This window comes from Odocoileus virginianus, chromosome 9 (genome assembly GCF_023699985.2).
Source record: "Odocoileus virginianus isolate 20LAN1187 ecotype Illinois chromosome 9, Ovbor_1.2, whole genome shotgun sequence".
Lineage (NCBI taxonomy): Eukaryota > Metazoa > Chordata > Mammalia > Artiodactyla > Cervidae > Odocoileus > Odocoileus virginianus.
In genome coordinates this window covers 43,622,763-43,636,688 of record NC_069682.1, presented here as the reverse complement: position 1 = coordinate 43,636,688, position 13,926 = coordinate 43,622,763, and the positions used below count along the sequence as shown (strand labels likewise).

The window sequence follows — 13,926 nt, the reverse complement described above, 5'->3', positions numbered from 1 at the left end:
CTGGTGTATGCCTTTTATATTAGCCCTTTTAAAAAGCAATCTACAAACAACACCTGAATGTGTACTGATTATAAAAGATCCAGGACTTCCTTGATGGTCCAGTGGTTGGGAATCTGTTTGCCAGTGCAGGGGACAGGTTCGATCCCTAGTTTGGGAAGATCTCACCTGCCTTGGGGCAGTTAAGCCTGTTGCACTGCACCTACTGAGCTCATGCTCCCTAGAACCCATGCTCTGCAACAAGAGAAGCCACTGCAATGACAGACCTGCACGCCACAGCTAGAGGAGGCCTGCATGCCGCAGTGAAGACCCAGCACAGCCACAAGGAAAAAAGATCCAGATCCTTCTGGATCCCAGTCCAGAAGGGTTGGGAATGAAAAGTGCCTATCATTACTTCTTGCCCTGAGGGCAACTTATTAGTGATTTTGACTTTCCTGGATCCTTTCCCAAATATTTTGGACAGATAGAGAGGGTATTAACATTTTTTTTTTTTTTTTTTAGCATAATCCGGTTAATTGTAGGCTTGCACTTGTGACTTTAACACTTGTGACTTTAAAAAAAAAACACACAACAGTATTTCTTGGACTTGTTTCCTTGTCAGTACATCAGTTTTATGCTTTTATGTTTTATTTTATTTTATCATTTATTTATTTTTGACTGTGCTGGGTCTTCGTTGCTGTGTGGGCTTTCTCTTTGTCAAGCAGGGGCTTTTCTCTAGTTGCGGTGCACAGGGTTCTCGTTGCAGTGGCTTTTCTTGCTGCAGTGCTCTAGGGTGCGCAGGCTCAGTAGTTGCAGCACAACAGGCTTAGTTGCCCCGCAGCACATGGGATCTTCTCAGACCAGGGATCAAACCCATGTCCCCTGCACTGACAGGCAGGCTCCTAACCACTGGACCACCAGGAAAGTCTGTTTATTCTTTAAAATGGCTGAATATTGGGAATTCCTTAGCTGTCCAGTGCTTTGGATTTGTCACTTTCACTGCTGTTGGCCAGATTCAAGCCCTGGTTGCGGAACTAAGATCCTGCAAGCCATGCAGCATAGCCAAAAAAATTTTTTTTAATGGCTGAATGCTATTCTTGAAATACATACACGATAATTTAACAATGACTTTTTGATAAACATTTACGGTTTTCCAAGTTCAGCATTTTAAGTAATGCTGTAGTCATCAACTGTGAACATGTATATTGCATAGATATTTCTGGAGGATAAGTTTCTGTAAGTAAAATTGCTGGCTCCAAGAAAATGCCTATTTCAAATCCCAGTGCTAAGTTAATCTCCAGAAAGATCATTCCACCAGGAACATAATGTCTCTACACCCTGGTCAACACCAGATTCCTCTTTTAAAATTTCCTCCTAATTTATATTAAAAAATGGAATTATATTTTGTCACTTTTGTAGTTTTAACTAAGGTTGAATGGCTTTTTGTTGTCTCACTGGATATTTTACTTTTTTTCCTATGGATAGATTCCTATCCTTTGGGTTATTTGTAGGTATTTTTTTTTAATTACTAGTACCAATCATTTGTTGTGTTTTGCCCTGTTTTCTCTTACACTATCACTCATCTTTTACTTCTCCTTAGTGTGTTCTATAGCACTAGAATTTAAACTTTTAATGTAGTTTTTCTTTTTTCCTCAGTATTTAAAAAATGTAGTTGTGGTGTTATTCACACATAAAATCATTTTCAGTATTATTTTTTTCAATGTAAATTTTAAAAAATGGAATCACTAAGCTAAAGACTAAAAATATTTTCAGGTATTTGCTGCAGTCAGCCAGGACATAAGTTGCACCTCACGAGGGGGTAGGCATGAAGAGGGTCATGACCTGCCAGGTGCCCAAGTTTTCTTTGAATCTCAGGATAATTTCTAGTCCTTATCTTGAGGGTCTAGAAACTCAATTTTGTTGTCATAGACAGCCACTACCCATCCACATCCCCTCAGTGCCACAAAGAAGTGGACACACCAGTGGGCTAGTTTATTTTTAATATAAATATATATATATATTTATATATTTATATATTTATATTTATATAAAATAAATATAATTGCTGTGAGAAATATAAATTAGTAAATTAGGATAACAGCAGTGCATGAATTGCTCCAACCGGCACACATTTCTTCCTTGTAGGGACACAGATTGTTGTTAATCTGGCATTGGGAAAGGATCTTCACCAAGGCAGCTCAGGATGCTTCTCACCTGCTGAGAAACTATAGCATTGTCCTCACAGCCAGGCCTCCCTTGTCTAGAGGCTTCTGGGGGTCCTTCCCCTTGTAGTTCCTTGGAGTGTTACATTTCTGGTGTCCTTCAGCTGACTCCCGTTCTTGGATCCTTATTCTATAGGACACATGATACGTTTCCCCATCAGAAACACATATGTGGTCACTGGTGCATATGTACTTGTCAGGAGTTTCATTTAAGAAAACTTAAAACTTGGCTAGTCTGATAGGGGAAATTCATGCAGTTATTTTCTTTGAGGGAAAAGATTTTTATACAGCAGAGTGGTATAGGCTGAAACAAACCTCTAAACTAATTGTTTCTCTTCAGGTGGTGATCAATGGAGGGGCCACATCCAGTGGTGAACAGGACAATGAAGACACCGAGCTCATGGCAATATATACGACAGAAAATGGCATCGCAGAAAAGGTACCTCTTTCGTCAGCCCCATCCATTCACCCACCACTATACAAGGAAGTTCCTATATAAGGAAGTGGGTATCCATCTGGAATTTTTGTCTCTTCCTTTTTGAGTGTGTATGTGTTTGTGTTCTTCATAATGGAAATAGAAGGAGTGATAAGGAATAGTACTTAGAAATTTTTATTGTTTTAATGGCAATATTTCAGTGAGAACCATGTAGAGGTCTTTAACTAGATATTTTTAAAACCTCAGCCAGGATCCCAGAGTGAAGTGGTTAGGAGTTTGAGGTCTGTCGTTAGGTCTGGGTACTAATATGACTCTGATCCTAAGGGAATTACTTAAGCTTTCTGGGCATTAGTTTCCTCACCTCTAAAATGGGTATAAAAATATCAGCATCTGCCTTAAAGTTGTGAGTATTGAAATAATATATATAAAGTTATTAGAATTGTGCCTGGTACATACTGTTCAATTCAGTTCAGTCGCTCAGTTGTGTCTGACTTTTTGCAACCCCATGGACTGCAGCACACAGTATATACATATACTGTGTACAGTAAATAAAAGACACCAGTAGATAAGTTATGTGGACTGTGAAAACGCCTTGAACAAAGATATTTGAGAATCACACACTGAAGTGGGTGATCCCTCATCCCATCTGCTTGACAGGTCAGTCTGTGTGACCATAGAATGTATGACCATATTCACAGGGGCCTGGAGAAAGCTGCCCAGAGAGGGTCCGCATGCCTTAATTTCTTTTTCTCTTTGTATCTGCTACTGTGTCTGATATATATGAAAAGTATAATAACATGGAATTTCCAGACTGCTTTGCAGTCCTTAGACTTCTAGATTTCATTTGAGTTTCATTTGACAGTGATTTTTAAGACAGATTTTATTTTTTATCATCAACTTATATAATGATGTGTTATAGTCTAGAACCACTATATTGTACTATAGACAGTGTATACTGTGTATTCTAATAACAGACCACTGGAAAGTTGATATATACAAATATAATTCCTAGCTCGGGTACTAGTGCAGTAAGTATACAGTATAATCACAAAATGGTAAAGAACAAAATAAATTATATTGAAATTCTTAAATAATCAAATTTTTGTGTCTGTGATTTCTTTTCCTCTTTCTCTCTTTTTCTTTCTTTTCTAGTTTGGGAGATGAAAATTTCATTTTTGGCTGTCTTGACCAATATTGCTGTTGTTTGGTCAAGCTATTATAAGTTACGTGAATCTTAAGTATAGATTCATGCCAAGATGTTGTAATTTCTATAGTACTGATTTCCAAGTTACTCCTCCGAGCACAGCGATGGGAGCAGCCATTGTTGAGGCTTTGGTCTGCAGCAGAGACTGTCCATAGGGCAGGATCTGGGTAGTGCTTACTTCTTATCTAGCTTGAGTTTCAACATCCAAGAGACACATCTTGTAGCAAAGTGCTTCCTTTTTTTTTTTTTTTAAGCAAAGTGCTTCTGTCTTTTACAGACTTGTTGAACTCCATTCAAACCTCAGATATTTGATCCTTAATCAGAGAGTCACCAGAATTTCCAGGCTGTAGGCTGTCATGATTTTGGATGTTCATTATCCAGGAATTGATGGCTCTCTGTTGAAATGATTGATAGAGTATTAATTTTTCAGGTTGTAAAATATCTGTAGGTGTACCTTTTACTGATCTGCTGGCAGGAAAAATGTGTAGTATGGTAATGTTAGCACATTTATGCTAGACATTTATTGTTCGGGTGAACATTTTTTTTATTATCTGAACTTTAATAGGTGTGTATTTTCTTAAACACTAGTGAAATAGATCTTCCTGGTCCTTTTTCTTTTCCTATGAAATGGCAAGGATACTAAGAATTATTGTATGTTGAATAGTGCCAAAGGTCCAGACCCTTAGCTTCAGCAGCCTGTCACATTTAGTCCTCTTAGCAACCCTGTTAGAAAGGTACCATCACTGTCCTTGTTTTAAAGGTGAAGAAAATGAAATATTAGGTCTTCTGTTGTCTTGAATTTGTGTAAAGAAAGCTTGACACCAGAGGATTTTACTCTTTGGGATCTTGCTTTTCAGATGGCATTGAAAGGCTCTCTGAACACTTGACTATGAAATAAGAATGAACCATTCAAGGAAAGACAAAAGAACTGGAAGCAAGAGATTCTGTCCTATGTGTTCTCCATATCTGTAGGGTTTCTTAGCTATTCATTTTAATGTACTTACTTATTTTATTAAAAACTTTGCTTTTCTGGTGTCCATTTAACTCTTGAATTTCTTGAAGTAAATTCTGGCTAATGTGATATTAGCTACAAGAGACTCATTTTGGAATTTGCTCAAAGGGATTTTTTTGTTGAAAAGACCAGAAGATTAGTGCCCCAGATCATAATCATAAGTCCATAGGATGATGTTGAAACTCATGTCCAGGACTTTCTCAGTATGGACTTCAGTATCATTAGGATTCTTCAATTAGGGAGGCTAAGGGACTTGAACTTCATAATGAGGGTATTTCTTTTTTAAGTTTTAACCTTTTTTGATTTATGAACCATGCCGATTCTCTCTCTCTCTTTTTCTTTTTAACACCAAAAACATTTTGTATTGGAATATAGCCAATTAACAATGTTGTGATAGTTTCAGGTGAACAGTGAATGAACTCAGCCATATGTATACATATATCCATTCTCCCCCAATCCCCCTTCTGTCCAGACTGGCACATAACATTGAGCAGAGTTCCATGTGCTATACAATAAGTTTTTGTTGGTTATCTGTTTTAAATATAGCAGTGTGTACATGACCTTCCCAAAGTCCTTAACTATCCCTTCCCCCTGGCAACCATGAGTTTGTTTTCTAAGTCTGTGAGTCTCCTTCTGTTTTGTGAGTAAGTTCATTTGTATCATTTAGATTCCATACATAAAGGACATCATATGATATTTCTCCTTCTCTGTGTGACTTCACTCAGTATACACTCTCTAGGTTCATCTATGTTGCTGGAAATGGCCTTATTTCGTTCTTTTTAATGGCCAAGTAATATTCCATTGTATACATGTACTACATCTTCTTTATCCATTCCTCTGTCAGTTGGCATTTAGGTTGCTTCCATGTCTTGACCATTGTAAACAGTGCTGCAATGAACATTGGCGTGCATGTGTCTTTTCAGACCATGTTTTTCTCTGGGTGTATGTCCAGAAGTGGAACTGCAGGGTCACATGGTAGCTCATAGTTTTAGTTTTTTAAGGAACCTCCATACTGTTCTCTGCAGTGGCTGCATTTTATATTCCCACCAACAGCACAGGAGGGCCCCTTCTCTCCACACTCTCTCCAGCATTTGTTGTTTGGATTTTTTGATGATAGCCATTCTGGCCGGTGTGAAGTGATATCTCATTGTAGTTTTGATTTGCATTCTATAATAATTGGCAGTTTTGAACATCTTTTCATGTGCCTGTTGGCCATCTGTGTGTCATCTTTAGAGAAATGTCTATTCAGATCTTCTGCCCATTTTTGAGTGGGTTGTTTGTTTTGATGCTATTAAATGTCATAAAGAAAGAAAGAAAGAAAGTGAAGTCGCTCAGTCGTGTCGGACTCTTTGTAACCCCATGGACTGTAGCCTACCAGGCTCCTCCATCCACAGGATTTTCCAGGTAAGAATACTGGAGTGGGTTGCCATTAAATGTCACAAGCTGTTTGTAAATTTTGGAAACTAATCCCTTATTAGTCCCATTATTTGCAAATATTTTCTCCCAATCTGTGGGTTGTCTTTTTGTTTTGCTTATTGTTTCCTTTGCTGTGTAAAAGCTTTTGAGTTTAAGTAGGTCCAGTTTGTTTATTTTTGCTTTTGTTTCCATTATTCTGGGAGATGGGTTAAAAAAGATTTTGCTGTGATTTATGTCAGAGTGTGTTCTGCCTATGTTTTCCTCTAAGAGTTTATAGTGTCCAGCCTAACATTTAGGTCTTTAATCCACTTTAAGCTTATTTTTGTGTATGGAGTCAAAGAATCAGCTAATATTTTTTACATGTGGCTGTCCAATTTTATTAGCATCATTTAATGAAGAGACTGTCATTCCCACATTGTGTAGTCTTGCTTCTTTTGTCATAGATTAATTGACTATAGGTGCTTATTTCTGATTTTTTTTATCCTGTTCTGTTGCTCTATATTCCTATTTTTGTGCCAGTACCATACTGTCTGGTTGATTGTAGCTTTGTAGTATAGTCTAAAGTCAGGGAGCCTGATTCCTCCAGCTCTGTTTTTCTTTTTCAAGATTGCTTTGGGTATTCATGGTCTTTTGTATCTCCATGCAAATCTTGAAATTTTTTGTTATAGTGCTATGAAAAATGCTATTGGTAATTTTATAGGGATTGCATTGAATCTATAGATTGCCTTGGGTAGTATAGTCATTTTGACAATATTAGTTCTTTCAATCCATGAACATGGTATATCTTTCCATCTGTTTGTTGTCTGATTTCTTTCATCCGTGTCTTATGGTTTTGGGAGTACAACTCTTTTGTCCCTTAGGGAGGTTTATTGTTAGGTGTTTTATTCTTTTTGATGCAATAGTAAATGGAATTACTTCTTGTAATTCTCTTTCTAATCTTCCATTGTTAGTATATAAAAGTGCAACAGACTTTTGTGTATTAATTTTGTAACCTGCAAGTTTACCAAATTCACTGATGAGTTCTAATAATTTTCTGGTAGCATCTTTAGGATCTTCTATGTATAATATATCATCTGTAAACAGTGACAGTTTAATGTTTTATTTTCCAGTTTGGATTCCCTTTACTTCTTTTTCTCTGATTGCTGTAGCTAGGACTTCCAAAACTATATTGATTAAAAGTGGGGAGAGTGGACATCCTTGTCTTGTTCTGATCTTAGAGGGAATGCTTTCAGCCTTTCACCATTAAGTATGATGTTAGCTGTAGGTTTGTTGTATATGGCCTTTATTATGTTGAGGTATGTATCCTCTATGCCCACTTTCTGGAGAGTTTTTATTATAAATGGGTACTGGATTTTGTCTAAAGCCTTTTCTGCATCTATTGAGATGATCATATGGTTTTTATTCTTCAATTTAATTGATTTACAGATGTTGAAAATTCTTGCATCCCTGGGATGAATCCCACTTAATCATGGTGTATGATCTTTTTAATGTATTGTTGGATATGGATTGCTAGTATTTGTTTTGCACCTGTGTTCATCAGTGATACTGGTCTCTAGTTTTCTTTTTTTTATTTTTTTGGTCATATCTTTGTCTGCTTTAAAATGAGTTGGGAAGTCTTCCTTCCTCTTTGGCTTTTTGAAACAGTTTCAGAAGGATAGATGTTAACTGTTCTCTTAAATGTTTGATAAAATTAGCCTGGGAAGCTGTCAGGTCCTGGATTTATGTTTTTTGGGAGGTTTTTAATCATGGTTTCAATTTCAATGCTTGTGACTGGTCCGTTCATATTTTCTTTCTGTTTCTTCCTGGTTCAGTCTAGGGGAACTGTACCTTTCCAAGAATTTGTTCATTTCTTCCAGTTTGTCCATTTTATTGGCATACAGTTGTTCATAGTAGTCTCTTCATTTCTAATTTTACTAATTTAAGTTCTCACCATTTGTTGTGTGTGTGTGTTTTTTTTTAATGAATCTGACTAAAGGTTTATCAATCTTGTTTATCTTTTCAAAGAACCAGCTTTTAGTTTCATTGATCTTTGTGATTATTTTCTTTGTTTCTATTTCAATTATTTCTACTCTGATTTTTTATTTCCTTCCTTCTACTAACTTTAGGTTTTGTTTGTTTTTCTTTATCTAGTGTTTTAGGTGTAAGGTTAGGTTGTTTATTTGAGATTTTTCTTGTTTCTTGAGGTAATTGTAACTAGTTTTGCTGCATCCAGTAGGTTTTGAACTGTTGTGCTTTCATTTTCATTTGTCTCTAGGTATTTTTTTTTTTTTTCTTTTGATTTCTTCAGTGAACCAGTGGTTGTTTAGTAGCATATTGTTTAGCTGCCATGTGTTTGTGTTTCTTAGAGGTTTTTTCTGTGTAGTTTATTTCTCTCTCATAGCACTGTGATCAGAAAAGAAGCTTGATATGATTTCAATGTCCCTAAATTTGCCAAGGCTTGCCTTGTGGCCCAACATGTGGTCAATTCTGGAGAACGTTCTGTGTGCACTTGAGAAAAATGTGAAGTCTGCTGCTTTTGGATGGGATTCTTTATAAATAACAATTAAGTGTAAGTCGTCTAAAATATTCTAGGTGGCAAGAATACACAGAAGTATAGAAAAAAAATTTTAATGACTCAGATAATCACAATGATGTGATGACTCACCTAGAGCCAGACATCCTGGAGTGTGAAGTCAAGTGGGCCTTAGGGAACATCACTACAAAGAAAGCTAGTGGAGGTGATGGAGTTCCAGTTGAGCTATTTCAAATCCTAAAAGATGATGCTGTCAAAGTGCTGTACTCAATATGCCAGCAAATTTGGAAAACTCAGCAGTAGCCACAGGATTGGAAAAGGTCAGTTTTCATTCCAATCTCAATTAAAGGCAATGCCAAAGAATGTTCAGACTACCACACAATTCACTCATTTCACAGGCTAGCAAAGTAATGCTGAAAATTCTCCAGGCTTGACTTCAGCAGTATGTGAACTGAAAACTTCCAGATGTTCAAACTGGATTTAGAAAAGGCAGAGGAACCAGAGATCAAATTGCCAACATCTGTTGGATCATAGAAAAAGCAAGAGAATTCTAGCAAAACATCTACTTCTTCATTGACTACACTAAAGCCTTTGTGTGGATCACAACAACCTGTGGAAAATTCTTAAAGAGATGGGAATACCAGACCACCTTACCTGTCTCCTGAGAAACCTGTATGCAGGTCAAGAAGCAACAGTTAGAACCAGACATGTAACAATGGACTGGTTCAAAATTGGGAAAGGAGTATATCAAGGCCATATATTGTCACCTTGCTTATTTAACTTCTGTGCAGCGTGCATCATGTGAGATGCTGGGCTGGATGAAGCACAGGCCGGAATCAAGATTGCAGGGAGAAATATCAATAACCTCAGATATGCAGATGACACCACCCTTATGGCAGAAAGTAAAGAGGAGCTGAAGAGCCTCTTGATGAAAGTGAAAGAGGAGAGTAAAAAGCTGGCTTAAAACTCAACATTGAAAAAACGAAGATCATGGCATCTGGTCCCATCACTTCATGGCAAATATATAGGGAAACAATGGAAACAGTGACAGACTTTATTTTCTTGGGCTCCAAAAATCACTGCTGATGGTGACTGCAGCCATGAAATGAAAAGACGCTTGCTCCTTGGAAGGAAAGCCATGACAGAGCTAGACAGCATATTAAAAAGCAGAGATATCACTTTGCCACCAAAGATCCATATAGTCAAGGCTATGGTTTTTCAAGCAGTCATGTATGGATGTGAGAGCTGGACCATAAGAAAGGCTGAGCACCAAAAGTTGATGTTTTTCAACTGTGGTGTTGGAGAAGACTCTTGAGAGTCCCTTGGACTGCAAGGAGATCAAACCAGTCAGTTGTAAAGGAAATTAGTCCTGAATATTCATTGGAAGGACTGATGCTGAAGCTGAAGCTCCAGTGCTTTGGCCACCTGATGCGAAGAGCTGACTCATTAGAAATAAGACCCTTATGCTGGGGAAGATTGAAGGCAGGAGAAGAAGGGGATGACAAAGGATGAGATGGTTGTATGGCCTCATCGACTCAGTGGACGTGAGTTTGAGCAAGCTCCAGAGATAGTGAAGGACAGGGAAAACTGGTGTGCTGCAGTCCATGGGGTTGAAAGAGTCAGACATGACTGAGCAACTGAACAGCAACAACAAAGGCCTGCATTTCCTTACTGATTTTCTGTCTGGATGATCTGTCCATTGTTGAAAGTGGGATATGAAAGTCTTCCACTGTTAATTTTGTTACTGTCAATTTCTCCCTTTATGTTTGTTTGTATTTGTCTTACATATTGAGGTGCTTCTGTGTTGGGTGCATATATATTTATAATTGCTCTATCTTCTTCTTGGGTTGAACTGTTGATCATTATGTAGTGTCTTTCTTTGTCTCTTATAACAGTGTTTGTTAATTAAAGTTTTTTGTCTGATATGAGTATTGCTACTCCAGCTTTCTTATGATTTCCATTTGCATGAAATACCTTCTCCCATCCCCTTATTTTCAGTCTGTAAGTGTCCCTAGGTATGAAGTGGGTCTCTTATAGACAATATATATTTGGGTCTTGTTTTTGTGTCCACTCTGCCAGTTTATGTTTTGGTTGGTGGATTTAATTCATTTACATTTAAGGTAATTATTGATATGTATGATCCTACTCCTATTTTGTTGTTTGGGATTTATTTTTTATAGATTCGTTCCTTCTCTTGTGTTTCCTGTCTAGAGAAGTTCCTTTTGCATTTGTTGTAAAACTGATTTAGTGGTGCTGAATTCTCTTAATTTTGCTTGTCTGGAGAGCTTTTGATTTCAATATCAAATCTGAAAAAGTCTAGTTGGGTAGGGTATTCCTGGTTGTAAGTTCTTCCTTTTTATCATTTGAAATATAAGTCCCTTCTGGCTTGTAGAGTTTCTGTTGAAAAATCAGCTGATAACCTTATAGGTTTTCCCTTGTATGTTATTTGTCTTTTTTCCCTTGTTGTTTTTAATGATTTATCTTTAATTTTTGTCAGTTTGATTACCATGTGTTTTGGTGTGTTCCCCCTTGGGTTTATCCTGCCTGGAACTTTGTGCTTCCTGGACATGATTGGCTGTTTCCTTTCCCGTGTGGGGGATGTTTTCACCTGTTATCTCTTCAGATATTTTCTTGGGTCCTTTCTCTTTTCTCCTTCTGGGACCCATATAATGTGAATATTGGTGCATTTAATATTGTCCCAGAGGTCTTTTAGGCTGTCTTCATTTCTTTTCATTCTTTTTTCTATATTCCATTTTGCAGCATTGATTTCTACCATTCTATCTTCCAGGTCACTTATCCATTCTTCTGCTTCAGTTATTCTGTGCTTGATTCTGTCTAGTGTATTGTTCATCTCTGTTTGTTTGTTCTTTAGTTCTTCTAGATCCTTGGTAAACATTTCTTGTATCACCTCAATCTTCGCCTCCAATCTTTTTCAGAGGTCCTGAATCATCATCACTGTCATTATTCTGAATTCTTTTTCTGGGAGTTTGCCTATCTCCATTTCATTTAGCTGTGTTTCTGGGTATTTATCTTATTTCTTCATCTAGTACATAATCCTATTTCTTTTCATTTTGGGCAGTTTTCTGTGATTGTGGTATTAGTTCTAGAGGCTGATGGGATTGTAGTTCTTATTTCTTCTGTCTGTAGAGGCTGATGGGATTGTAGTTATTTCTTCTGTCTGCCTTCTGGTGGCTGAGAATAAGAGGCTTGTATAAGCTTCCTGATGGGAGGGACTGGCTGTGGGGGAAATTGGGTCTTGGTCTGGTGGGCAGGGCTGTGCTCGGTAAAACTTGAATACAATTGTCTGCTGATGGATGGGGCTGTGCTCCCCTCCCTGTTAGTTGTTTGGCCTGAGGTAACCCAGTCCTGGAGCCTATAGGTTTCTGTAGTAGGACTACTGGGGATCTCCAAGAGGGCTTAGATTGTCCCTGTATCCCTGGCAGGCCTCTTCCAGCCCATGCCTCTACAGGAGACCCTCAGACACCCACAGGTAGGTCTGACTCAGTCTTCTGTGGGGTCACTCCTCCTTTCCTTTGGGACCTGGTGTGCACAAGGTTTTGTTTGTGCCCTCCAAGAATCTCATTTCCCCCAGCCCTATGGAAGCTCTGTAATCAAATCCCACTGGCCTTCAAAGTCAGATTCCCTAGGGATTCCTAGTCCCTTGACCAGATCCCCAGGCTGGGGAGCCTGATGTGGGGCCTAGAACCTTCACAACAGTGGGGAACTTCTTTGGTATAATTGTTCTCCAATCTGTGAGTCACCCACCTGGCGGGTATAGGATTTGATTTTATCTTAATTATTCCCCTCCACTCAGATGGTAAAGCGTCTGCCTACAATGTTGGAGACCCGGGTTCAATCCCTGGGTCAGGAAGATTCCCTGGAGAAGGAAATGGCAACCCATTCCAGTATTCTTGCCTGGAAAATCCCATGGACTGAGAATCCTGGTAGGCTACAGTCCATGGGGTCACAAAGAGTCGGACATGACTGAGTGACTTCACTTCACTTCACCATTTTGTTATGGCTTCTCCTTTGTCCTTGGATGCTGGGTACCTTTTTTTAGTGGGTTCCAGTGTCTTCAGTCGATGGTTGTTCAATAGCTAGTTGTGATTTTGGTGCTCATATGTAAAATGAGTGGGAATTTACTGCTGGTCTTGGACAGTCTCCTAGAGAGGTGGAGATGGCTGCGTTGCATGCTGGGGAGTGCCTTCTACCTTGTGAAGCCAGTGAGGGTGGGTGCCATTGTGGGTGGGCGCCATTACATAGGCTCCTCCTCCTCATTTCCAGATTTTCATTACCTTTTAGTACCATTTGTTCTTGAGCATACTTGTTTTAACATAAGCAGCCCAAAATTGTATTAAAAAGTTTAAAATGTGCTGCCTCCATTCTTGGTCTGCTGAGCATAATTGACACCTGGCAGTCTGATGTGTATATTCCACATGCTTTTTCACTCATGAACACACATATCTGAGAGTGTTGTACTATAGACAGTGAGCTACTAGTCTCTACCCCACCTACATAATGTATATACTTCACTAGATTACTAAATGTATGTGGAATTTTTTGTTTTTAAAAATTAATTTTAATATTTTGAATAGATAATCTCATGATTTAAAAAATCATGTACTCTATATACACCTATTATTTCTGAACTGTTTGAAAGTAAGTTATAGACATAATACTCCTTTTTCCCTAAATATTTCAGTGTGTATTTCTAAAAACAAGAACATTAGAATATTCACATTGATAAAAATATTATTGATAATAAATCTCATTAATTTTAATTTTAAAATAAAGCTTAATAATTTTCATTTATCTACCATGAACAGTAACAAAATTGGTAATTTTTCTTCCTTCCCTTTTCTTTCTTCTATTGTCTGATTTTGGTCAGAAATACTTCTTACACTTTCCATTATAATTGATTTGTCAGCTTTAAGTATCATCCTTTGACTTCCAACTATATTAAATTACAATTTACTGCTTGCCTTTTTCTTTTTCCCCTCTCACATTTTGTTAATTGTAATGTTTGTATCTTTTTGGTGCTCATGACTTTTATACATTCTGGCTACCTACTTCCTACTTTTAGTTTTATTTCTACAGCTAATTTGAGTCAAACCTTCTGCTGATTTTCACCAGTAATTTCTTGGTTGA

General features: G+C 37.7%; 1 protein-coding gene across 5 annotated transcripts in view; it reads left to right on the top strand.

Moving 5' to 3' along the window:
- The window catches only part of SLC23A2 (solute carrier family 23 member 2), a 137,598-nt gene that overhangs the window by 63,410 nt on the left and 60,262 nt on the right, over nt 1–13,926 (top strand). For all 5 annotated transcript variants that reach the window (XM_070472295.1, XM_070472294.1, XM_020883648.2 and 2 more), the window contains one exon: nt 2,539–2,637. In XM_070472295.1, the coding sequence (XP_070328396.1) occupies nt 2,539–2,637 (99 nt within the window). The remainder of the gene's footprint in view (nt 1–2,538; nt 2,638–13,926) is intronic.